The 23584-nt window shown below is 40.5% G+C and overlaps 7 protein-coding genes across 12 annotated transcripts; 5 read left to right on the top strand and 2 right to left on the bottom strand.

Annotated features, from left to right (window-relative positions):
- Positions 1-365: 365 nt before the first annotated feature.
- LOC129602854 (translocation protein SEC63 homolog) lies at positions 366-5208 on the top strand. Its single transcript, XM_055502021.1, has 16 exons — positions 366-1117; positions 1298-1400; positions 1465-1579; positions 1645-1760; positions 1847-1967; positions 2050-2100; positions 2486-2594; positions 2709-2803; positions 3020-3155; positions 3252-3344; positions 3405-3698; positions 3769-3929; positions 4032-4151; positions 4231-4533; positions 4611-4811; positions 4887-5208. Exons 1-16 carry the CDS (start codon positions 997-999, stop codon positions 5013-5015), a joined length of 2268 nt encoding a protein of 755 aa, XP_055357996.1. The 5' UTR covers positions 366-996; the 3' UTR covers positions 5016-5208.
- LOC129602856 (IST1 homolog) lies at positions 5196-8089 on the bottom strand. 4 transcript variants are annotated; one of them, XM_055502025.1, is made up of 5 exons: positions 7724-8089; positions 6801-7074; positions 6110-6647; positions 5786-5876; positions 5196-5714 (listed from the first exon to the last, which is right to left on the bottom strand). In XM_055502025.1, the coding sequence occupies exons 2-5, from the start codon at positions 7067-7069 to the stop codon at positions 5503-5505; spliced, it is 1110 nt and encodes a 369-aa protein (XP_055358000.1). In that variant the 5' UTR covers positions 7070-7074; positions 7724-8089; the 3' UTR covers positions 5196-5502. The 4 variants fall into 4 exon arrangements, with proteins under 4 accessions (XP_055358000.1, XP_055357998.1, XP_055357999.1 ...); XM_055502023.1 differs by lacking the exon at positions 7724-8089 and adding an exon at positions 7470-7716; XM_055502024.1 differs by lacking the exon at positions 7724-8089 and adding an exon at positions 7474-7716.
- LOC129602855 (uncharacterized) lies at positions 8032-12688 on the top strand. The gene is made up of 11 exons (XM_055502022.1): positions 8032-8191; positions 9271-9382; positions 9569-9624; positions 9697-9863; positions 10005-10037; positions 10286-10437; positions 10505-10563; positions 10654-10760; positions 10861-10981; positions 11173-11301; positions 11687-12688. Exons 2-11 carry the CDS (start codon positions 9301-9303, stop codon positions 12440-12442), a joined length of 1662 nt encoding a protein of 553 aa, XP_055357997.1. The 5' UTR covers positions 8032-8191; positions 9271-9300; the 3' UTR covers positions 12443-12688.
- LOC129602859 (EKC/KEOPS complex subunit TP53RK-like) lies at positions 9199-14541 on the bottom strand. Its single transcript, XM_055502028.1, has 3 exons — positions 13935-14541; positions 13296-13786; positions 9199-9807 (listed from the first exon to the last, which is right to left on the bottom strand). The coding sequence occupies exons 1-2, from the start codon at positions 14128-14130 to the stop codon at positions 13299-13301; spliced, it is 684 nt and encodes a 227-aa protein (XP_055358003.1). The 5' UTR covers positions 14131-14541; the 3' UTR covers positions 9199-9807; positions 13296-13298.
- LOC129602857 (ganglioside-induced differentiation-associated protein 1-like) lies at positions 14334-17290 on the top strand. The gene is made up of 8 exons (XM_055502027.1): positions 14334-14512; positions 15058-15476; positions 15534-15726; positions 15784-15820; positions 15888-16021; positions 16171-16377; positions 16435-16610; positions 16834-17290. Exons 2-8 carry the CDS (start codon positions 15396-15398, stop codon positions 16981-16983), a joined length of 978 nt encoding a protein of 325 aa, XP_055358002.1. The 5' UTR covers positions 14334-14512; positions 15058-15395; the 3' UTR covers positions 16984-17290.
- A 193-nt stretch (positions 17291-17483) lies between these two features.
- LOC129602837 (uncharacterized) lies at positions 17484-19409 on the top strand. The gene is made up of 6 exons (XM_055502000.1): positions 17484-17683; positions 17956-18157; positions 18224-18382; positions 18502-18702; positions 18823-19013; positions 19121-19409. The coding sequence occupies exons 1-6, from the start codon at positions 17609-17611 to the stop codon at positions 19142-19144; spliced, it is 852 nt and encodes a 283-aa protein (XP_055357975.1). The 5' UTR covers positions 17484-17608; the 3' UTR covers positions 19145-19409.
- Positions 19410-20102: 693 nt separating this feature from the next.
- On the top strand, positions 20103-23437 carry LOC129602716 (ganglioside-induced differentiation-associated protein 1-like). Of its 3 annotated transcripts, none has more exons than XM_055501827.1 (7): positions 20103-20171; positions 20928-21002; positions 21276-21462; positions 22037-22183; positions 22412-22603; positions 22786-22961; positions 23020-23437. In XM_055501827.1, the coding sequence occupies exons 1-7, from the start codon at positions 20118-20120 to the stop codon at positions 23041-23043; spliced, it is 855 nt and encodes a 284-aa protein (XP_055357802.1). In that variant the 5' UTR covers positions 20103-20117; the 3' UTR covers positions 23044-23437. The 3 variants fall into 3 exon arrangements, with proteins under 3 accessions (XP_055357802.1, XP_055357804.1, XP_055357805.1); XM_055501829.1 differs by lacking the exon at positions 20103-20171 and adding an exon at positions 20253-20601 and having other exon boundaries at positions 23020-23432; XM_055501830.1 differs by lacking the exon at positions 20103-20171 and adding an exon at positions 20285-20401 and having other exon boundaries at positions 23020-23435.
- Positions 23438-23584: the final 147 nt, after the last annotated feature.

Raw genomic sequence — 23584 nt, 5'->3', positions numbered from 1 at the left:
GCCGTTGCAGTATTGTACACCTTGAATTTTTGGTATTCAAAGATTCAAAGGTCTAAAATTGTTTCAATTTTCGGAGCTGCATACGAACGATCCGTTTATCGCTCAATCTTGAAAAAACAACATTTTGCTTAATTTTACTATACGTGACTGATAAGTTACGGTCCACTTACGGAACTGATGATGCGACTTCGTACTGGTCAAGAAGCCTGCATTCTGCAATATTGCACAATGCACAATAGCACGTCTTGTAGTACTTTCGGCCCTCGATCGCACATAACAGAGTATCTCGCTTTCTGATACGGTAATGAGTAAAGCCACGTAATACAGATTAGCTGCGAAGTGAAACTATACTACTCGTACTGCAAGTTTGCTGTGCAATCGGCAATACTTCGGATTACCCAGAAATTCAGATGTTTTTTACCGATTTTGTTTTTCCAAATGCCTACTATAGGCAAAACATGTTACGAATTTTTGTTTATAATACCGTTATGCAGTTGTGAAAGGAAATTGAATTTGGTTTTTAGTCAGCCTAAATGAGATTAAAATGAAAATAATGGTATTTTGACGGCAATCACTGAGCTACTGGTCACGTAAGTGGCTTGCTCGATTGATATTGCTCCGTTTGGCATCCAGCTGTTCGGAGCCGTCAGGTGTTGAAGCGTTCGAATCTCTGATTCTGGAAGAAAATCATTATCCGCGTATTCCAGATTGCGATCCAGAAATTGGATAAGGCATTTATATTATTATCATCCAGTATTGAATCGACAATCATCTCCTGGAGTTCTAATATATCATCGTTTCGGTTTGTGTTTGTCGCAGAGGATATTGGCATCTCTGGACTTCGTCGAACTAAAATCCGGAGTATTGTTCCCTTCACTGATTAGTGATTGTGAAACAAACGTTTTTCTGGGACCACCCGGCCGGGGATTTTAAAATATTTGATATTCTGTTAGCGCCAGCGCGCATCTTTATCGGATATTTTACCTATTTTTGAAAATGGCGATGAAATTTCAGTACGACGAGCAGGGAGATACCTTCCTGTATTTCGTTCTGGCCTTCTTACTTTTAGTACTTCTTCCATCTTCCTACATGTTTTGGCCGCGCGGAGAAGAAAAAGGTTTGAGGTTTACATTAGCACTTTGTATTTCAGCTAGACTTTACTGAGTTCCCGTTGTTGTGAAGAACTCATAGTTAGTTCTGCCGATCATGACAGTATTTAGTACTGTGTTTTAATTCTTCTTCATTTCATTTTAATCCAGTTAACTGGCACTATCTCAAATACATTTTTGGGCTTCAGATGCAGACAAGCAAGGATTCAAATGTGCCTGTGATAATTGCGAACACAAGCGTTCCAAGCTGCGCGCTTCCCAGCCGAAGAAGCGCTTAAAAAGGAATTTCATGTAACAAACCCGCGCTTTTTATTTTCTCTGCTACCCAAGCGCACAGATGATTTCTGTTTTACAGAAAAATCATTCTGACGATTGGATGGATACTTGTCGCTTTCATAGCGTACACAGTAGCCACCACGAAGCGCGAAGTGATTGACTGGAATCCATATGAAATTTTGGAACTTGAACCGGTATGTCCGCTTCGGACAAACGTTGGATCGTGGCAAAGATTGTATTACAGATTTTGTTAATTTAGGGGGCGACGGTGGAAGATATAAAACGCCAATACCGCAAATTGAGCAGAGTGTACCATCCTGATCGGCAGGGAGGCAATGAGAGCAAATTCATTAACATAACGAAAGCACATGCAGCGTATGTTCGGAATATCAAATATCTATATACGGATAGCACGAGTACAGACAGGTATGCTGTTTCAATTATTTTTGTACCGTGTTTAGACTGACCGACGATGCTGCGCGTGAAAACTGGGAGAGGTACGGAAATCCGGATGGGCCGGGTGTGACTGAATTCGGTATCGCCTTGCCTGTTTGGCTTGTTCAGGGGAAAAATTCGATATGGGTACGAATATGAATTCCTGAAAAATAACATCTTTTCAAAATGGAAGAGAAGGTGACGATTTACATTATTTTTTCTTATTTAGGTGCTGGGATTATATGGATTGGTGTTCATGGTTTTGCTTCCTACTATAGTTGTAAGTATTTCTATGCCATTAAGTCTGTCTAGTACTGAATTTAAATTATCCTTTGAGTTAAATTGCCAGAATTATCGAAAGAAGTCAGTTTGGATAAGAATAATAAGACATTAATTTCTTTTGCTGTTAACCATACGAACGCTTTTGTGTAATCTTGTACGTATATGAATGAGCCGACTTTCGATAAGCTGTTTCAGACTTCTTGAACTATCTATGTTTGTGCTTTTTGAAGCTTAATTTTTATTTTTACAAATATACCGTACTACGTTGATGTTGTTATGCAATAGATGTTATTCATTATCGTACATGTTGGTACAAAAAAGCAGTTCGTAATTTTCGTAAAGCTGGTGTATTTGAATGATTGTGTTATATTTTTGTTGTTTAGGGTGTATGGTGGTACCGATCGATTCGTTACACAAGCGAAGCTGTCCTGATCGAAACTACAAAGATAATAAAATTCTACTTTTACCGATCGTCGACGCTGAACATCAAACGTACGTTGTAACACTTTCGTTTTCACAAATTAGTGGCATCGTTACCTGCCCGGTGGTGTGAGTGCAATATTGCACACGGTTTTTAATTTCCGGACGTGTTGTTTTCGTATGCAGGAGTATTATTGATACTTAGCGGAGCATGTGAGTTCGAAACAATGTATAATCCGGAAATCGTGCAAAGGCCCGACGACAATTTATATATCCCGGCGGTAAGGGCGTGGTATCGAAATAATTGTTCGATCTTGATCTTTTATTCCGGCTTAGAATGAGTTGTACATACAATAACAGCACATATAATACAGTATCTGCTTACTGTTTGTGATATTCGGACAGTGAGTTTCATGTGGAAGAAGTATTACTTATTTGAACAAAGTATAATTTATGATGATTTTAAAAGCCCTCGTCTTTATGAGCCTCGTCTATAGATGTTAAAAAGTCTTGGGACTGTTCAAGAGAAAATCAAGGATAGGCCATTCGGAGCTCCTTATAGTGTAAAAGCGCGGACTCTGCTCTTGGCTCATCTTGAGCGGATGGAAATACCAGCGCGGTATCTTCGGGAAGGTATATTTGTTGGAGCAAAAATTATTTTATTTTACATGGTTTTCATACGTATCCAGTTTTTAAGGCTCGTATGCAATAATTATTAAATTTATTCAGACCTGGATTATATACTGAAGAAATGCCCGATGTTAATCCAGGAAATGGTTAGCACATGTGCGATCCTCATGCAGTGGTATTATACTCGCCAAAGTATGTGGTAATACCTTCTGAGAATTTCCACAAGAAGCCACCTGAGTCTTTGGTTTGTAGTTCCCACAATGCCCAGCATTGAAACTGTGGAGAATGTTATGAAATTGAGCCAGATGTTGGTGCAGGGATTAAGTGAGAATTGCAGCCCACTACTGCAGCTACCTAATATCGATAATGAAATCCTGCGGCATTTTTTCGTCAAGAAACGTAACATCAAATCCATGGTGCAGTTCCTGCGTTTCCCTGCAGAGGAACGGCGCAAATTGTTAAGAAATTTGACCGATAAGCAGTACAACGATGTGATCAGTGTCTGTAATGCAATGCCACATGTGGATGCCGCTGTTTCTCTTAAAGGTACTCGTTACTGTAGGAGATTAGGATATAATATCGGGCTCGTTGGTGCAAACTTGAGCCTTTTTCGTAGTTGTCGACGACGAGGATGAGCATACCGTAACAGCTGATGCGATTGTCACTGTTAATGTTACGCTAAAGCGGGCGAATTTGGGGGAATGGATTGAAACAGCTAAAGTGGACACAGAAAAAGAAGCTCCGGAAACTGAGACGGAAGTTCAGGAGGCGGCAAAGGTAGTGTGATCTATATTTTGATGATTAGTTTTACCTGAGATATGTACATGGAATGTTAGCTGTTGTCTTATGGCACTTTCAAAAATTCGAGCATGATTATAGACGAACAGTAAGAGTGCCCATCGGCGAAACAAAAAGAAGTCCAAAGGGAAGAAAGTGCAGAATGTGAAGAAAGGCAAAAAAGGACAAGGCGACAGCAAAGAAAACGCTGCCCCTGCTGTTGTGAGTGCGCATCCTCTTAGGATATGTATATGGATAACTGTCCGCTAGATATAATAATTTGTGTGGTCCCGTTTTGTAGAATGTGGACGAAGAGGGTGAGAAACTTAAGAAGGTCAATGGTACTGTCAATAAAGCGGAAGACTCAGAAAGCGACGAAAGCGATTCAGGAAGTGACAGTGAAGACGAGAAGGTTACAAAAGAGAACGGCCGCGATGAGAGTGATGACAATGAGAGTGTACCGCAGAAGGATGCCGAAGAGGACTTGGTAGATAATGAGGACAAAAAAGACGAGGATTATCTGGATCTTGGCGAGGGCGGTGAAACGATACCGGATTTGAAGTCAAAATTTTCCCATCCAGTACATTGTCCATACTTTCCGGAGGTCAGGAAAGATTAGCTACTTTCCCGATGTTATGATTATATCAGAGGTGTGTCCTCACGATTTGAATTTTACGACAGGAAAAACAAGAATGGTGGTGGGTTTTTCTTGTCGATAAGAAAAAGCGACGACTGGTCTCACCACCCATGCTAGTCACAAATCTTGTGTCGGAGGAAAGTGTTCAGCTGAAATTCACGGCTCCGTCGCCTGGAACTTATAATTACTCTGTTGTGGTCAAATCGGATTCGTATCTGGATGTGGATACTGTCACCAATCTTAAGGTGCGCGTCATGCAAATTAACTCTTTGCTAACAAAACTGAAGCCGTTCCGATTAATCCTGCTGTAAATTTTGTAGTTCGAAGTCAAAGAGAAGAAGGAAGTGGATATGAACAATCCTCAGTGGGACATCTCGGAATCTGATGAAGAAAAGCAAGATGAGCAGGACGATATTTATGCATCGGAAACTGATGAATCCGATGAATGATATTTATTTGTTTTGCTCGTCTTGAAAGTTCATTCCACTATGCACTTCGGGTAACCGAAAAATCACCTCGAATGTTAAGTTTTCTAAACCCACGGGCTCAGACTAGTAAAGCTTCGTTATCGTCTTGCATATTTATTGTTAACAAAAACGCTTCTGACGTGCAGAGAAGTACCAGCAATGACATAATACTCAGCGTGTTGTTAATACAATATACATATAATAAAATCATAACTGAACAAAATACAATCTAAAAATCAATTGCCTAATTAAGTAATTCACCTATCAGTAAAACATAAACAAACCGAACAGTGCAGCAAAAAATCAAAATCAGTGAAATTAATGCAACAAATTGATTGGATAGGCTACAGTATGCATACAGGCCATTCAAGCTTAAAAAATTTAACAGTAATTCATAAATCCAGGTGAAACAGTCTGGAAATCAATGGGAAAAGCAATGCAAATGCTGAGAGCCACCACGTCATTCGATTTACTTCTTCTTTTTCAAATTTTCGAAACGTCTATTTAAATCTTCGAAATCAAGGTTACTATGATGATCGTCATCCTTTCCTTGTGGTGATTCGTCATCATCATGCGGCACAGAAGGTAATTCAGGAAGATCGCTGATCGACGGTGGCGCTGGAGGATTCACCGGCGCCATATGCATTCGAGGTTGTGGTACCGGTTTCCCGGGATCACGTGCTACAAAACACAATTTCTGTATTAGTCATCTCCACGCGAAGTAATTAACGAACACCGAATCACAGACTTACGGCTTTCGTATGCAGGCGGCGGAGCGGTGGGAGTGGTAGGTTCGTCAACATTATGATTTTCATTGGCTTCGAAATCCTTTCGCAAAAAGCGCTACACAAAGCGAAGCGGTTTTTAATTGCAGGTGCAAGCAAAGATATTATCACACATACAGAAACAGCACTTGAATATGAATCAGGAAACTCAGAAAGATAACAAATGAGAACCGAAGCATTAAAGCAGAATGTCAGTGGTAAGAACGAGAAGAGAGTCATACCGAAAAAACTCAAGTTCATCTGCTTAAAGATGTGCAAGATTTACAGAACCGTAACCCATCTCCCACCTACCTCCATGGAACTCGAAGCATCCAGAGGATTGTTGTTCTCATAATCGCGGAACGACTGTGTTTGTGGATACATCGGCGGCGGCGGTTCAACATGCAAACTCTGCGACGGCAGACTTCCGCTGCCGACTGCTGCACCGAATCCACCTCCGCTTCCGGCTCCGCCACTGCCCGCTCCGGGTGGACGCCGGTTGACACTGCCCGCGATGCTGTCTGCTGCTGCGAAGTCCAGCAGAGCATCATGTCCGGCCTCCTCGGACATCACACGCGGATCCGGTTCATAGGGAACTTTGTGGCTTTTCGCGATTTCAATCAAATACTGCTCGACTAGCAACCGTTTGGGAGCTTGCACACTCAGCTTACGGATGAGTTTGTCGTTAACGGTGTTAAACTGGTTCTCCTTCACGGCTTGCACGTACTGCTTGCCGAACTTAGCGGTCAACTGCTCGGTGATGACTTTTAATTCCGCAATATCGGATTGCAAACGCGGGGTTGCCCAAATAATGCTGGTTATAGCTTCTTCCAATCCTTCATCCATAGTCCTGCGAAAGACGCAACCGCATATTTTTCTGCTATTTTCTGTAGCTTATTTCTCAAGATTTACCTCGAAGCTAACTTTGTTGTTTATTTTGACCATAGTTTTCTAATCCTAGTCCAGCTTTAACAGTCTTCTTCGCTGTTCATACGTCACTCACTTCATTTGTTCCAGCAATCCGAAGCGCGCTAAGAGTAGATCGCAGTACATTTCCAGCATTTCCATTGCCTCCACAAGGTAGTCTTCCCGTATTATGTGTTCGACTCGAATGCGAGCTCGCTCTTCCTTGCCTGATGCCAGATATTCAGCGATTTCGCGTCGCGCTTTTTGTGCCAGTTCACTCTTTTTCTTTTCCAACAGCTTCAGACGATTCAGTGCTAAGCGCAGATTCGTCTTCAGACGAGCGTACTGATTGCCTCCTCCCAACATTCTGGCTGCAAAATTTAACAGTTTTCAAGGACTGACGACAGTTTACAGTTACTGTTCAGATGACTGTTCAACATCCTATTCTTATCGTGCCAGATATTATGACAAGTTAACCCAAAACAATAGCGAGAAAACTGCAAGTTCAACAGGAGGAATTCATTTGGTAGATACAACAAGAAGATCTAATTAATGTTTATAACACATAAGTGATAACCCAATTACCCAAACAAAACTTTCCTCATTTACCGAATATGAGCCTGTGTACGAGTATGAAGAATCCCACATCCGAATAAAGTATTCGGAATAAGCAATGTTACAGTATTGCACTTTAACGAAAAATAATACACAAGTTGAAACTGTACAATCACATTTTAAAATTGCAAAAAAAAATCCGTTCTGGTACCTACTGATATCCCTCCCAGAGTTGCACAAAAACAAGAACAGTACGAACTTCAGCGATTCTGCTGCTTTGGTGCGAAAAGATTCTTTTCGCAATAATTTATCACTGTGAGTCTATGAAACAATCTAACTCAAAAGGCTAGCCCAAATTAAATTTAAGAGTATGGTGATTTATTAATAATGATCGTAGGAAAAATGAAAAAGCGAAAGGTTGTGGCTGTAGCATCCACCAAAGCAAGCAACTTTACGGTAACTTACCATGAGTTTATTTATCGGTCCCGGAATTGTGACTCATCTCATTCGCTCATCGATATCGTTCACAATGCCGATTGTTGTTAACGGTGTCACCCACCGTGCTGCACTTACGGCCCCCTTGAGAATGGATGACTCACTCGACTGCTTGGTAGCCTTACCCGTCGCGTCGTGAACTGTGGCCTCACACATCAGAGCCAGACCATGTGGCAAAACTTCATTGAACTCAGCATTGAAGCTTACGCGCTGCATCGAAGACGGCGCGACATCCCAGAGCAGGTGGAGTCAACTCCACGCTTATCGGACTGGTCCCTTCAATCCTGATCAAAGTGCCTCAACAGCACGGTACAGTTGTTTGGGTGATTTGCATCATAATCTTTGTTGTTTCATATTTCTGTTTTTTTTTATTAAAAATTAGAATTTTGTTTCTAATCGTGGGGAATTTTTCGCATTTCATCCGTTTGCATTGGGAGGGTAAGTCAATATGCGGTGTAAGAATTTTGTTTGGTCGACATGAAGTAACATGCAAGACTGCAAGTAACGTCGCATCCGACCAGTTCTTGCTGGGCTAACTGTCTAGTTGGAACTTAAGGGAGTATTACAACTTCCCGGTTCTTGCCACATATTATTATTTGGCATAGCGTTGTTTTTCGGGATATTGCAGTTCCGCTTCCAAAAATTAATATATCATCTGCTGAAATCCAAGTTCAACATTTTCCAACGATAGATCTAAGACTTCAGTTATTAATATCACTGAACTGGACTCAGGACCAAATAACGTTACGATGTTGGTCGGTTGACCGAATTTCTATCCGTGGTGCTATCGTCTATTTTCGTTTTCAGTCCGTTTGAGTGGCTGACCCGCGAGAGTCTTTACGGAAACTTCTGACACCGTCGCAACTTTTCGACGTGTATAGTAGAGCATTAATTTCTTCGGGTTTTTTGTGTACGTTAATTCAAAACTGGCCTTATGCCTTATCTTTGCACTTTAATGCTCAACAGCAAAAATGGTGCAGCTTTTTGTTCGGTACGAGTATAAATACTGTATATCTATACATATGTACTGTACAATCAAATATCAGAGAAGCCTGTCCAGGCCCCCCAGGGGTGGAAAATGTGTGGTCTGACGCGCTGCGATATTTTAAAGTCGCGACCACTCTTGAGAATTTCAGCAAAAATAGGCAGTAGAGTGTAGATTTAATTTCATTAAGGTGTTTTTTCTAATTGATAGCACTCTCGAGTTGATAATCTGAATTAGTTACTTACTCTCGTCCTAACTGCTAACGCCTAACGATAATAAAGAAAATACATGTGTCACACGTGTGTCGGTCGTATTGACAGCAGCCTTCGGTCGTGGCCTCATCCGACCCCGATAGCGACGTTCGGCGGTAACCACATTGCCACAAGCGGGATGTGGACTACTTTTTAGTTTTTCGACTGCAAATTAAACTTTCCTACTTGTTGAACTTACATTTCGTTCGAAAACTTTTTCTTTATTTTGTCATTATAAGAATAATAGAACTGCTTCACAAGGTTAATCGTTATATTTTCAGGGCGACTGCATTGCGGTTGGTGGACCTGCTATGGCAGTGAACCACTTACAAAGACAGCGGGATTTAATCAGTGAATCGGAGCAGTCGAGTGCCACCGACGCCAGACCTTCTGGTAACCAAAGATTTTAATAAAAAAATAATCATGACTTGCATTAACGAAAAATAGGACGTTTAAGTTGATACAGTAAAGAAATACTCTTCTCAAGATATAGACAACTCTTTGGTAATTTTGGTACATACCAACCACACAGTTGTAAATTTCATTATCATCACCAATCACCCTGTCCATTATGCACAGAACAAGATCATCCGGTTGCCCGAAGGAGCAGGAGATCCACGCAAAATGAAGCGGTGGTAAGAACCAACGCAGCAACCAGCCCGAATGGAAGTCTATACATACCGTGAATTCACTGTTGCGTATTGTAGGTGCTTTCTTCCAAATTTGTGGTTGGCCGCATCAGAAGCCGACACGAAAGCCTTGATGACAATAATAGCGAAGCGTATTGGTGCGAATTTCCTAAATCGAATGCAGAGAGCCTAGAAAAACGAGGCATAGAAGTAATACCTCAAAGCCAGAACGTCAGTCTACCAAGGTATTCTGTAGTAGCCTGGTACTTTATTACGTTATATCAACTTATACGTACATGGACAGAAGGCATTAATTTATGAAAGACGTTTTATGGCTAGTTGCACACCATTTCCGCGTTATTAAATAATGTTGTCAAATTTTTTAGAAAAGATCGTGTTGCCATCCCGGAAATTTATGGGTAAGTTACCGTATAATTATCTGATAAAATATAAATTTGAAAGCGTTCTTTTTTTATTTATATTATACCATTTCTTTTTTTGCTGTTATTTATATCAGTTTTAAATTTATACCGAAATATTTCGTTCACACTTTCGTGCACTAGCATCGCCATAAAGCTGTTGTAGAAGTACTTCGAAGTGTGAGCCCATTGTTTTTATTTATCGGCTGTCAACTGGATTAATATGGCAGTTAACGTGCCTGTTTCAGTGTCAAAGCAAAACAGAAACGGGATGCAAAAGGGAAACTCTTGAAAAATAATCGCAGCTTATCTGGAGGTCGAGAAAAAATTCTGGACTATTATCTTACTAGCCAAGATCTGGAATGGATCACACTCTACAACCGAATCGCACAAACCAAAAGTGGGTTGAAAATACTGACAAATTTCTGTTGTCTGTCCTTCCTGAATATTGCCGTGTTGACTTCTAGAAATGAAACCTATTCCTGTGGAAATGTTTGAAGTAATGATAAATATGTTGGAAAGAAGAGTAAGTTTTTAAAAAGCGCACACAGCTAGCATCCCTGCTCGCTGTTACCTTTTTACTATTTACCATGATATTTATCTGTCTTGGTTCTAGAAAAATGAGATTATCCTTAAAAGAATGAAGATGGTGCTAACAGTGATCTGCAAAACCGCCGAAGGTACACCTAGACGTTTCGAAAGGGAATACCAAGCTTTGCAAAGGTATTAAATAAAGCCAAGGCTTTATTTAAGCTTTACGAGTTCGTGATTACCGTATTAAATTATTAATTAACTGGGAAAAACGAGATTTGCGTCTGCGCAGATTTATCGAGCTTACGCCAGAAGTCTTAGCTGTTGTTAATCATAACGCTATGGGAACGGTAGCTGGATTAAGCGGAAACCAGTCGTTCGATGTTTGGGAATATTGGAAATGCAAGCTGCAGGTACGATCGGGTTGGCTAAAAGCGGTCTGCGTCATAATATTTCGTTTCTCTTCAATTCTTTTGTCACCCCAACCGAGCAACATGGTGCTTATGTGTTTTCATTGGGTGAAATTACAGTCATGGGGTAACTGTGTATTATGTAGCTTGCTTTAAAACAAATGCTGCAACTTGTTTCGTTCTTTCTGTTGTAGGACGACTTTTACCAACCTCTGATTGCACCGTCTGCGCCGGATTTCGATTACCGAAGGATATCGTTAATAGCAGCGTGGAACATGACCAGTGTTTCTTATGCGAAAGGCATTCGCCATGATGCCGAAAGAGTATGTTGTACTCTCGTGGAAATGTTATTTAGGCCTCGTCCCGAATTCAAAGCGAATCTCGTTGCGATACAGCAACTCCACCTCGCGAGGTGGCTTCGCGTACCGTATCTGTAGGCGTGGCCACTGCATACTGCCACCTCGTGCGGTTGAGCAACCGTACCATAGCGAGATTCGCTTTGAATTCGGGACAAGGCCTTAGTCACGTTCATCAAGGAAGGCTTTGGACTTTTTAAAAAAAAAACTGATAAAAACTAAGAAGATTCTACTTTTCTATTGGCTATCTTGTAGCACAGCTGATTCGCTTGGAATATAGAAAGAAGTGTAATTTCGTAAAAAGTTTCGAAAATAAACATGAAAGCATTTTAACAGTGTTTTTGTTTTACAGATACGATTGATGTATGACCTTCTGCAAAAGAGAAATTTTGTCTTAGCGAAAAGTTTTACCAAAGAGGAAGACGTCGATGTCGAATTCTCTGAACTGCTGTTAAGTTCCGATGCGAGATATCTATCACCGTCTGACCTGGCCGACATGAATTCGTACATCCAAGATTTTTGTGAGCTTTCAAAGAATGAAGAGGAAGACGAATCGAGGAGTGAATTTTTGTCCAGTGTTTACCAGTGGATTAAACTCGGTATCGAGGAATTACCAGAATCCAAGGAAATCGATCCAGCTTCCATTTCTCCACGAAGACAGTCCTTTACTAGTCGAAGTGAGGAGGAGAAACCCCCGGTTCTACACACTGCCCCTTTACCGGAACCCCTACCTGAACCTGCATTAGCAGAGAAAAAAGCGGATGAACTGCGGAGGAAGGGAAAGCCATCAGACCGCAAAATGCTTCTTAGCACGAGAGCGACCAGGGCACGAGTAGAACCTGTGCGACACTTTGAGCACGGTGACAATTCGTGCTGCGAAAATGGTCCCATGGATGAGGACGAAGAGCTTTTGCATAAGCCACTGATATTTGATCAGCTGATGGCTGGTTTGAAGAACGATTCCGATCTTGACACGGAAGAGACGTTATATATGTTGAACAACTTCTCTTTGGATGATGCAGGAATCGTACTACAAGAATTCAATACACCTTCCAAATCCTCGGATCTACGCTCGAGATTACGCTCTCGAAAGCCACGTGTTAGTTAGCCGGTCCAACTCTGTGTGCAACCTAGTTAGTCTTTTTGGCTAAGTTGGCTAAGCTTTCAGTTTTCCGTTGTAGATATTGTTGCTTTCTGAAACTGATCAAGTGTGGCGCAGTTCTTTTTTAATTGTTTTTTCGTTATTCACTCGCAATCGGAAATTTTTGTTACATACAGAAATTGAGAAAATTTCATGCAAAAGCACAAGTGCTATTGTAACCAAAGTTAAACAAAAGTAATAATAAATATGATTACAATATTCACAAGTCAGTTTTACCGTGTATTAGCTGCAGAGGGAAGAGCCACCCCGGAAAATTACGGCAAAGGCAAAGCTAACAGTATACTAATATCTGCAGATTTTTTGTGTGGCCTAAAGACTATGATAAACGAGCTGACGAAGAGTTGAATGAATCAAGTAACGCCTAAAATTATTCATTTCCAATTTCGAAGAAAAACAACCACAAGCCCTCTACAACACCGAATCTGTACTCGCACCTGAAGCTCCGCTGCATCACTCGTGATTTGCTGATCTTAAAGTTAATAATAATGAAGTCTTTAGTACTCTTATCCCGTAGTTCCATAAAAATTAACGAAAAATTTCTAAAACTTGCTGTTTAGTATCATGTTTACCGTGTTGTAATTACAATGAACGGATGATCAGCAAAAAATGGAATACTCTGTTGGAGAGGCTGGCAGGGGGAATCGGGGAAAACTGAGCTAACTACCTCAGTAATTTTTCGCTATGACACGAGTATACAACTCCGCATATTAGTCAGTAGTTACTACTGACTAGTAGAACTAGAAGGTGTCAAAGTTTCGGGTTTCCCCTTTACTTTTCTGTCAAGGACTACAGGACTTACCCATTATCCAATCATCACTCGCTTTCTTCCCCGCAGACGAACTTCATAAAATTTAGCAGCGATCTCCTTTCCATCTCGGGTAGATTTATCCAGATAAGTTCTCAACAACAGCGCAAACAGCTCTTCCGTACCTGGATGTGTACTCAGGAAGGCTCTTTCCAGAACGTATAAATCGACACTTTTATCTTCGGGACTTTTACTCACGTATCCCAAACCAAAATCAATAAAGTACAAATCGAGATCATCATGTGGTTCCCGCAGAATCAGATTGGAGGTGGTCAGGTCGCCGTGGATGATATCATTATCATGGAGTCGTGCGACATTACTACCAATCAATGCCATCAGTTTATTCAATAAATCACGACTACGCTCATCGTTCATCAGCAGTTTCTCATTTATGAAATCTTTTGCTGTCGCGGATCCGGGAAAATATTCTAGACACAGCCGACACGATATGTAATCGGCGTAGTACACGGTCGGAGTCTTAATACCTAAAAATACAAAAGGACATCATACACGTAACGTGTACTTCAAGTACAGAGAGATTTATTCATCGGGTCCGCGAAATTTCGGACATTCTAAAACTGATATCGGACGAAAACTCTGGAGAATATGGTTTAACCTACGTTACTAGTTTACCTGCAGCTTTACACCGCACCAACATGCGCGCCTCCGATTTGAATCTGTCCTGGGTGAGGTTCTGATCCAAAGCGGGATGACGATATTTCTTCGGGAAACGTTCCTTGACAATTACAGGCTGCCCGAAAAAGTCACCCAGATAAACTTTCGCTTCGGCACCCTGCTTCCATAACTCAAACTCTGACAGATTTTCCATTTCTACTGACAAACTTTTCGATTACTACACTCACTAGTCAGTAGTATACTGTACTCTATATTGGTAAAATCTAGGCAAAACGGCATAAACGCAAGATGGTATCAAGCTCTGAAATCAACTCAGCAACTGCACCCCATTCAATCACTCGTAACAGCGTTCTGTCGTTATCTCTCTCTTGAAACAGATACAGTGTCAAGAGTGTGTGTTATTTCGATGAAAGAAGTTTTTCGATATTTTTAAGCGAAACATGCGGTTAGGATAAATTTAAAACTATTCTACTTAAATATAGCTCATGAAAGACTGTTTGAAAAATGGAAAAATAGTTAAGGAAGACTCCCGAAAGAGTAGGTATTGGATGCCATGCAATCGAAATAAAATTGCAGTAAGTACTGTACGCGTATTCTTACAGAATCCAGATGAGTGCAATGCTATGTTATTGTGCAGCAGTGGCGTTTTAAGCAATTTAAAAAATGCAGAATAAAAAAAAGCTTAAAAAATGCAGAATAATACACAGTATTAGGCAAAATAAATGTTTTCTGTTTCTTCTTTAGGGTAATGCAGTATGAGCCCCTGCGGTTAACATAGCCGCCTATGGGAAATCCTCCATAGGCGGCTATGCTAGCCGCGCAGGCTAACAGCGCACAATCCTGAAAGAAAAATTAAAAAGCATTTCTTTTGCCTGATACTGTGTATTATTCTGCATTTTTCACGACTATACATAAAAATTTAATGGAGGAATGAACAAAGTTATGAATTTTCAAAGATTTACGTTAAAACAGCCTGTGGCATGGGCCACCGCACGCGTGCTTCTGTTACGTTGTCGCTCGACAACCGGAGGGTCCACAAATGGTGCAATGCCAGTAAAATCAGCAATAAAATTGCTTAAAACGCCACTGCTGCACAATAACATAGCATTGCACTCTCCAGATACGCTAGACGACGTGCTGCGGCTGATTGCGTAACGACTACCCATTGACGCATTTTTTGTCTCGACTTTCTATTCCAAAATCGCGTACACGCTAAACAAGCCGATCCACTACTGTTTGGCTCTGGAGTCGGGATCATCTGTACTCGAATTTTAATGCTTATATTGGGGAAGGCCGGAAGTTGAAATTTAAAACATTTTCTAAACTTTACTCACATATTAACAGCGTCAGCAGCCAGTAATTTTGGACATTTATGGTGGTAGCAGATATTTGAGCGGACAATCAATTCCGAATGCGCGAACATCGTGTGACAAAGTGAACGAAGTGCCTGTACGAGTAATGTCCAAAACAATGAATGGCGCCAGCGCAAAACCCCAAATTGTGCTGTATTATTATCCGTTATCGTTTTACAGCCAAAAAGTAAGTACGATATTAATATCCCGCACAAGTTTCATGAACTGATCGTTATTTTCCTAGGTGAGAATGGCACTGCTGGAAAAAGGTATTCCTCATTCGCTAGAATTTATCGACATCAGCTGTGGGGAGAACTATGAGCCATGGTTTGTCAAGATCAATCCTGCCTGCGAAGTGCCCGTTCTGCGTGACGGAACGAAGATTATCTCGGGCTCACAGAGAATTATTGACTACCTCGAAGAACATTATACAACCGGTAAGGAAGTTTTTTAGTTCCTTTATGATTAGCGCTTTATCGTGGTGGCATTTACAGGGTTCGTGTCTCTTTCGCCTGGGCGGTCTAGCATTGAGTAGGTTTTACCGTTTAGTTGATGTAAATACATATAAATTATTTTTAATCCGTTCCTTTCTATTAAGATTTCACAAAGTGCGGTATCTTCGGGATGCCATCGATGCAGTACCGATTGAACTGATTACGTACGGATATATGCGCCATTCGGAACTGACGGACAAAATCAAAGTTCCAGATTTTGTGAAAAGTAAACTCGGAGGTAAGTTCAGTACATAGAGGCATGCTTACTACAACTGCTGATCAATTTGAAAATGTTGCACGCAGGCCATTATATGTTCAGCAGTTGTTATGAATTTCGTACAGTACTGCATCGTCTTAAAATAAAATATTTATTTGTCTTGCTTTTAGAGCGTTTTTTCCAAAGGAAAAAACTTCTAAGTACTTACATGGCTAAACACCCCGAATTGCGCGATGCGTATAACGATAAACTGGCCAGAGTGGAGCAGAACGACAGTCAAGCGGATGATTTAAATGCTGTCAACGGGAAACTAAATGAGGTAGATCTGCTGCTTGACAAGATTGAAGAACATCTGCGAACAAACGCAACCGTTGATGGTGAGTCTGAAAATAATTATTTGAGAAATTCTGATGACGATTTTTTTTATTGGTTAGAACGAAGAAATTGGTGGTTGTGTGCGGCGGAATTTACCACTGCGGATATTTCGTTGGCAATTTTGTTAAGCCGGTTGTATTTCCTGGGATTAGCACAGCGATTCTGGAGTATATCAACAAGACCATATCTAGCAATTTATTATCAGCGGCTAAATGACCGTCCGGCTTTCCAGAAGGTGTGTTTATGCAAAAGTTAAAAACTACCTGTATGGTTGTACATCCGCCGGTTTGGATAAGTTGTTTTAACTTAGCGCCAGACGTTTGTACTGTACATCGACATCGAGTTTTGACACATGTTTCGATTAACCGCAGTCCTCGTTTGGTGTGAACAAAATTTTTTTGGATTATTTTTTCTCGGTTATTGTTATACGACATGCCGGATTGATTGATATTTTCCAGGTCGCCGTTACCCACGTCACTACAAGCGATCTGGTTAAGTACGGAGGAGCCAGTCTCCTGTACGCCCACGGCTTGACCTTCTTGGGAATTGCGACAGTGGTGGGCGTAATTGCGATCGGGGCTTTTATAGTGATGCGCCGAAGAAAATAGTTGTTTGATGTTTTGTGATGAGGTGACATTTAGCTGCTTTTGATTGCCAGATATGCTAGTTTTTGTTTAGTGTTCGTTTTTAAATTTTTACTTGAAACGCTACAATCTGGTAATTACAAAATTTTGTGCGTGCAATGAGATGAAATTTGAAGCGGGCAAATTTGTATGCCAGAGTTGCTTCGAATTCGCAATGTTGCTGACTCTTGCTAGTTGTGAGTGATCTGGTTATGTTTGGCTTTGTTGCAATATTATTGCTGGATGCAGAATTTTAGGTTACGAGTGTTGGTTAAAAATAAATGTTCGACAGTCTGTGTAAAACGTTCGGTTTAATGCTTTTGCAGAAAGTAATATGTACCGTACAGGTGTGCTCACGTTTTGCTCTCGCAAGATTTTGTCGTGATGGTACAATATAAGGCGTTCTGTATCGCTGCTGTGCGCGATATCCCGGATCAAAGTCCGATCTTGCAGCAATGCAGGCGTGGACGCGCTAGCTTGTCTCTTCTTCGGCGGATTGAATCACTGACGCGAATTTTTGTAGCCATGAAAAAGACTAGTTAATAATCTTAAAATTTAGCACATCAGCTCCCAAATTTTTTGTTGTTGCGTAATTATTTTGGTTTTCACAATGGCTTCCAGTGGCCAGATACCTGATCGGCAAATCACTTTGTATCATTTTCAGTCCTCATATTTCAGCCAAATGGTAAATTATTACTTTTTAAAGTACTTACCAGTTAGGTGTATAGCTTTCTTTTGAGAACTGTAATATTTAACACCATTATCCATTGGAGCGCTGTGTAATACGAGTACATAGCTGTATTGACGATGATTATATGTGTAATTTTTATATACAAAGTCTAGTGAACATAAATCATATATAAAGTGTATAACAATAACAAGTATAACAATAATCTGTACTGAATATAATACAGCTTTCTTGATATTGTAACTGAACCTTCGGTATTTGCCTTCCAGGCTAGATTGGCATTTGTGGAAAAACACATCGCTTATGTGAGCAAAATTGTAAATATACTTCAAGGAGAAACATACGCTCCAGATTTTGTGGCCATCAGTCCGGCGTGTGAAGTTCCGGCTATCACTATATCAAATGGTGACAGTATTACAGCCATCAGTGGATCGCAAGAGATTATCGACTACCTGGATAGCATTACCACCGGTGAGATAATATTCGCTTCCTGAGTCCCGACAAGAATTGACAAAATGCATTGTTTTTTTTAAATAGATCCTGACCCATTTTACAATCAGCAGAAGGAGCAAATAAATGCATTCCGACAACGATGCGTTGATCTTCCCATGGCCGAAATTACACTGGGAATCGTTCGACATCCGCATCTTCTCGAGGGAACTAAAATTCCTCAAAATGTTATCGATAATTTTTCGCGTGAGTAAATTCAGTTGCGCTTACTTTTATGCGTCTGGAATATTGTAGACGCTGTAATTTGTATACGTAAAAATTTGTTACGTTTTTATCGCTACGACAGTATTAGTGGTCGATTTCAGGAAGAGTTGACCGGAAGCAGCTTATGATTGACAACATTCAGCGGTATCCACATCTGGCCCACTTCTATCAGACCAAACTGCAGCGAGTAATTGAGGTGGAAAACAATTCGGACGAAAACACACTGCGGGAATTATTAGCCGATTTGGACACCTTTCTGGATCAGGTTAATGCGCAGTTGCGCACTGCTGCTCGGATGCATGGTATTGACGTATAACATTCACGAAATGTTGCTGACTGACCTGTACATTAGTATTATTGTTCCGTTCGTATTCAGATTTCTTGAACCGTATAGATATTTATGATTATGTGGGTTTACAAAGGTGATCACGACGGAAAGCATTACGATGGATGGCTTTTCGGGCGAAACTTCTCCAATGCCGATATTGCCTTGGCCACACTGCTGGCGCGATTGGATCTTTTGGGAAGAGCGGGACACTTTTGGGATATGACGGAAAGAGTGTTTCTAGCCGATTATTACCGACGGCTAAAAGAAAGGCCGTCATTTCAACAGGTAAGAAGAGATTACTGTCGAAGTGTGCCGTATTGTGGTACGAGCTCCTCTTATTAAAAAAATATGATATAAACTGGGCATTATTTGGCATTTTCGCTAATATTTAGGAATGTGTGACTAACATGTCATAAGAGCACGTTTCCCGAAATGGAGTAACTAGTGGATGGAATATTGTCGGCCGGATCGAGTTATGAGGATGGTGTCAAATTAGACGCTACTATACCTAGAACGAAGTAGATACACTTAACTTACTTTTTTATCTTTTTTATATTTTTTAAATTTTTTTCAGGCTGTTGTGAGTCTGCATAGCAGCTGATTGCTTATTGTTAGAAATATTGTGTTATCCTTATTGTTTTTGAGTCCTTTTTTCTGTTATCAAACGGCTGCTCTTATACATCCTTCGTCAACTGGCTTTTCTACTGGTTCGGTTAGCATAACAGCCAACGACAAGAAATATTTGATTTCGCATATCGAAAAACGAAAGAACTACTGCATGTAACGTAAGTGAAAGAAGCACAGTAATGGCGGGAAAGTATGTATAATTAATTAATTATGGATTACCTGGAGATATCAACCTGCATGACCAACAATTAACACACAAATTTATATAAAGAAAGTAGATTAGTGTGCAACAGTTTTGTACCGGTATTGACCATGAGTATTGATTGACATTCAACAAACGGCGCGATATCTTAAATTTTTAGGAAAAGAAAAAATCAAATACTTAATATTGGATTAGCATCGGCAAACAACTTCAAGGATGAACATCGCTGTTCAAGGGTCAACTGCATCATTAAGAAAATGTTATCACATTACTTCGATTAATTTTTATCATAACAGTATTTTTACTCGTTAGAATGTTGATAAAACAGCTAGGGTACGTCTACGGACAATTTTGAATTGTTGCGCATGGTCTTAAATTTTATGATGGGTTACACACTTATTTTAAGTTACACACACACACTTAAATGTTATCTTTGGTAAGCAAATGAGACAACAGTTATTAATTTTTATAATTAGTACAGAATCACATGTGGCAGAACGCCGGTACATGTAGACACCTATAGTCTATGCCGGAAGTGCAGCATTGTCAACTTCATACTCATGACAGCGGATTTGACAACAAGGTGTTGTGTATTGATATCTGGTGTTATTACAGTAAGTACTGTACTTACAGTATTGTTAGCCGGTGCGAAAGCATTTTGCGCGTGAGAACTAGATTAATGCCGACTTTGCTGTCGCTGGGGACTGTCTATACAATCATGAGTCCACGACAAAAATTCTTTACGATCGATAAGTTTTACATCTAGGCACGCGAGCGGTTCTTGTACGTAGATCTGCTTGGCGCACTCGCAAAAGTTTGCACCGAGCGTGTTGCGATCTTTTAGGTAAAACAGTGCACACTTTAAGAAATCAGACTACTTGCTAGAGTTGACAGTTTGTTAGTAGAGTTAGAGTAGCAGCTAACTTCGTCAAAATTGTATTGTAACCTGTAAGGAACCGGAAGGTGAAGTGCACACTAAAGCAATTAATTCCCACACTTCGCGTATTATTACCAAAGGTTCCGACGTACTGTGAGTTTTCCCCGGTAAGTAACTGTAAATGTAAGTGCCGCTGTAGACATTGGTACTTGGTAGATATAGTTAGTAAACTTTCTGCAATCACCATAAGAAGAAGAAAACTTCCTCACCAAGGCTCGCATATTTCGCTGTAGAGGTGTTCTATACTATATACTGAATGAATGGTTGGGTATTACATTAATCGTAATATGTACAAGATGCTGTGTAGACATCGTCCTTTAAAGTTAACACGATTATACGAGTACCCCTATTGCAGCATCGAGTATAAAGATCGAAGTTGATATATTTCTGAAATTCCTGTTGAACTAAATTATTCATCCTTCTCATTTGACAGCTAAAGATGGCTTCTCATGGCGGCTCTTCGGATATTGTTTTGTACGAGTTTCACCCGAGTTACTGGAGCCAGATGGTAAATGATTATATAGCGTTACAATACACTCCATCTAGCCATTAAAGTAGATCCCAGATATACTCACCAGAGACTTTTATTTAATTTCGAACTTCGATTAGTTAATTATCCTCATGATGTTTGGTATCCATCTGCTACCGCTTGTAATAATTTTAAACAACAATGAGTACAAATAATAGAAACTACAACAATTAAACACCCGTGTAAAATAGGTACGAGTGCTGTTACCTGTATATTTGGGATCAAAAGAATTAGTTTAAAATGAAATTTTAGGCTCGCTTGGCTTTTGTGGAAAAAGATGTACCATTCGCGCGTAAATCTGTGGATATTTTCAAAGCCGAAAATTATCAGCCCGACTACGTAAAAATCAATCCAGCCTGTGAAGTGCCGGCTATGCTGGTCAACGGAAAAGTTGTCAATGGATCTCAGGCAATCATTGACTACCTCGATGAAATTAAAGGTATATATTCAGCGTTATACTGTACTCCGCTATAAAAACTAAATATATAATATGGAAATGGCTATTCTCACCACCCTGGGGCCACCGCCGACCGGAAAGTATCCAACCGCATTTTCTCTGTGCTGCAGCTGTTCGCTAAATGTTCTCGCATCGTTTTGGTCCTGAATTTTGTTTCTTCTGTTTTTCGATTGTTGATGATTTCGATCGCGAAAGCAGTGGTAAAAATGTCACAATAATGTTTTTGCTGTTGAGTTTTGACCATTCCATAAGGACCCAGCGATCGCCGTCGCCCGTATATAAGGAGGTGGGAATAGGCAAAGGAGGTGTAAAAAAGCGGTGACAATAGCCAAGAGTCGTGCTAGAATCCATTTTTAAGTGGTAGTCTGAACAGTCTAAAGGTGGTGAAAGGTGGTGGTAGACTGGTAGTAGCCAGTGAGCCACACCCAAATTATACACCAGCAGCAACAATAAAAACAATAATTAAATTACCTTCTGGAGGCTTGCAATTTTCCCGATTTTTGCTTCCATTTGTAATTCACTAAATAAAATTACAGTCCTATATCATTATGTTCAGGAGCGAAGCAGGACACGGAAGTTGAAGCACTACGGAAACGTTGCTGCGCGCTCCCGATTGGTGAGCTCTCCACTGGATTACTGTGGCATCCAACGGTAGTCGACCAAGACTTCAAACTGCCAGATCCTATCAAAGGAGCATACCAGCGTGAGTTAAAAGTATATACTGCACAAAGAATTCAAACGAATTTGAACAGAATCGGATCAATTAAACAAATAAAATATGAAACTTATTTATTATAATTAAGTATATACTTACATACTGGGGTACTGTGATTGATACATTCTGATAATATATGCAGTACTACGATGTCAACTATGATGTCAGTCAGTTATCAGCATTCATTTGATTTTACGTCATTTTCCCCGGTCATAGTACTAGGCAATCGCCCAGCAGTCATTAAGGAGATGATGGAAAAACACCCCGAACTGAAGGAGAAATATCAAGAAAAACTATCCCGCGTAGCTGCCGATGACCACCTGAAAACAGACAAAGCGGCAGTGGAAGCGCATTTCAAAACCATTGAAAACTTTTTGGATGATCTTGACGCTCAGCTTGGAAAAAACGGTAAATCCGAAATCAAAACCTTCCATTTTCCAGCATGGCAGCACTTGCCATGTCCATTCTGCAGAACACACTCAGTGCAGCTGAACTTTTTAAACCTTTATATCTGTATACCGTATACGAGTACTTCTATACATCTTAATTTTTTATTCACACATTATGCTGACCTTTCGTTTCCTGCGCAGCCGCCCGTGGACAATGGCTTTTTGGCAATTCCTTCACAAATGCGGATATTGTGGTTGCGGTGCTGCTTGGGCGATTGGAATTGCAGGGCACCGCCGATCGACTGTTTAATGCGACAAAAAGACCGAACTTAGCCCGATATTACTTGGCTTTGAAGGCAAGACCGTCGTTTCAAAAGGTAATCATTCTATAAATTTTGACACATCTGCCACTGTGATGTTACGTTAATTTTATAGGAATGTGTCCCGTTCATACCTTAGGAACGGCATTGTGAACTAGCTGGAAATGGAAGTAGCCGGTAACGCCAACTGCCGGGTGTTTTGCACTGTAGTACAACCGTTGTCGAATTTCCTACTACCATTCAGCCAGCCAGCAATCGGGATACTTTATACAACTGAGATGTTATTTATTACGATAGCTACTCTACTATTTTGCTTTGTTATTCCTGTTATTGGAAGCAGCAGCGTTAATGATCGAGCAAAAACAAATTTTTGAATCCGTAGATGTACAGATATCTGCTACGTGCAGGCTACAGCTTGTAATTTTAACACTTACTGCACAAGTACGGTATTATGTATTTCGCAAAGTGAATTTGTTCTTCTAGTTTTGAAATACCCTAGCAGGTGAGGACTGACATTTAATTCACCAGACCGCCGGAGCACACATAGTGGATTGTACTTAGTTATTACAACAAAAATATAAATACGCACATGGCAGTACTAATCTCTGTAGTACCGCCGATACGCATTAATATTCTTAGGCTGCACGTCGTACTCGCGATATCCTTTGAAACAGTACAAA

The sequence above is a fragment of the Paramacrobiotus metropolitanus genome, unplaced genomic scaffold (assembly GCF_019649055.1).
Source record: "Paramacrobiotus metropolitanus isolate TYO unplaced genomic scaffold, Prichtersi_v1.0 Parri_scaffold0000004, whole genome shotgun sequence".
NCBI lineage: Eukaryota > Metazoa > Tardigrada > Eutardigrada > Parachela > Macrobiotidae > Paramacrobiotus > Paramacrobiotus metropolitanus.
This window is presented reverse-complemented; position numbering and strand designations above follow the sequence as displayed.

Excerpts from the sequence above, each read along its gene's own strand:
- LOC129602857 (XM_055502027.1), top strand. The coding sequence starts at position 15,396 with ATGTCCAAAACAATGAATGGCGCCAGCGCAAAACCCCAAATTGTGCTG. Across the intron at positions 15,477-15,533 it reads TATCGTTTTACAGCCAAAAA|GTGAGAATGGCACTGCTGGA; the intron begins GTAAGTACGATA and ends TTATTTTCCTAG. Across the intron at positions 16,022-16,170 it reads TGTGAAAAGTAAACTCGGAG|AGCGTTTTTTCCAAAGGAAA; the intron begins GTAAGTTCAGTA and ends TCTTGCTTTTAG.
- LOC129602837 (XM_055502000.1), top strand. The coding sequence starts at position 17,609 with ATGGCTTCCAGTGGCCAGATACCTGATCGGCAAATCACTTTGTATCAT. Across the intron at positions 18,383-18,501 it reads TGTTATCGATAATTTTTCGC|GAAGAGTTGACCGGAAGCAG; the intron begins GTGAGTAAATTC and ends GGTCGATTTCAG. Across the intron at positions 18,703-18,822 it reads CACTGCTGCTCGGATGCATG|GTGATCACGACGGAAAGCAT; the intron begins GTATTGACGTAT and ends GGGTTTACAAAG.
- LOC129602855 (XM_055502022.1), top strand. The coding sequence starts at position 9,301 with ATGGCAGTGAACCACTTACAAAGACAGCGGGATTTAATCAGTGAATCG. Across the intron at positions 10,438-10,504 it reads CCGAATCGCACAAACCAAAA|AAATGAAACCTATTCCTGTG; the intron begins GTGGGTTGAAAA and ends GTTGACTTCTAG. Across the intron at positions 10,761-10,860 it reads GAATACCAAGCTTTGCAAAG|ATTTATCGAGCTTACGCCAG; the intron begins GTATTAAATAAA and ends GCGTCTGCGCAG.
- LOC129602856 (XM_055502025.1), bottom strand. The coding sequence starts at position 7,069 with ATGTTGGGAGGAGGCAATCAGTACGCTCGTCTGAAGACGAATCTGCGC. Across the intron at positions 5,877-6,109 it reads ATGCTTCGAGTTCCATGGAG|CGCTTTTTGCGAAAGGATTT; the intron begins GTAGGTGGGAGA and ends CGCTTTGTGTAG. Across the intron at positions 5,715-5,785 it reads GCCGCCTGCATACGAAAGCC|CACGTGATCCCGGGAAACCG; the intron begins GTAAGTCTGTGA and ends TGTGTTTTGTAG.
- LOC129602859 (XM_055502028.1), bottom strand. The coding sequence starts at position 14,130 with ATGGAAAATCTGTCAGAGTTTGAGTTATGGAAGCAGGGTGCCGAAGCG. Across the intron at positions 13,787-13,934 it reads GGTGCGGTGTAAAGCTGCAG|GTATTAAGACTCCGACCGTG; the intron begins GTAAACTAGTAA and ends TTGTATTTTTAG.
- LOC129602854 (XM_055502021.1), top strand. The coding sequence starts at position 997 with ATGGCGATGAAATTTCAGTACGACGAGCAGGGAGATACCTTCCTGTAT. Across the intron at positions 2,101-2,485 it reads TTTTGCTTCCTACTATAGTT|GGTGTATGGTGGTACCGATC; the intron begins GTAAGTATTTCT and ends TTTGTTGTTTAG. Across the intron at positions 2,595-2,708 it reads GTCGACGCTGAACATCAAAC|GAGTATTATTGATACTTAGC; the intron begins GTACGTTGTAAC and ends TTTCGTATGCAG.
- LOC129602716 (XM_055501827.1), top strand. The coding sequence starts at position 20,118 with ATGACAGCGGATTTGACAACAAGGTGTTGTGTATTGATATCTGGTGTT. Across the intron at positions 21,003-21,275 it reads CGAGTTACTGGAGCCAGATG|GCTCGCTTGGCTTTTGTGGA; the intron begins GTAAATGATTAT and ends ATGAAATTTTAG. Across the intron at positions 22,962-23,019 it reads CAAGACCGTCGTTTCAAAAG|GAATGTGTCCCGTTCATACC; the intron begins GTAATCATTCTA and ends TTAATTTTATAG.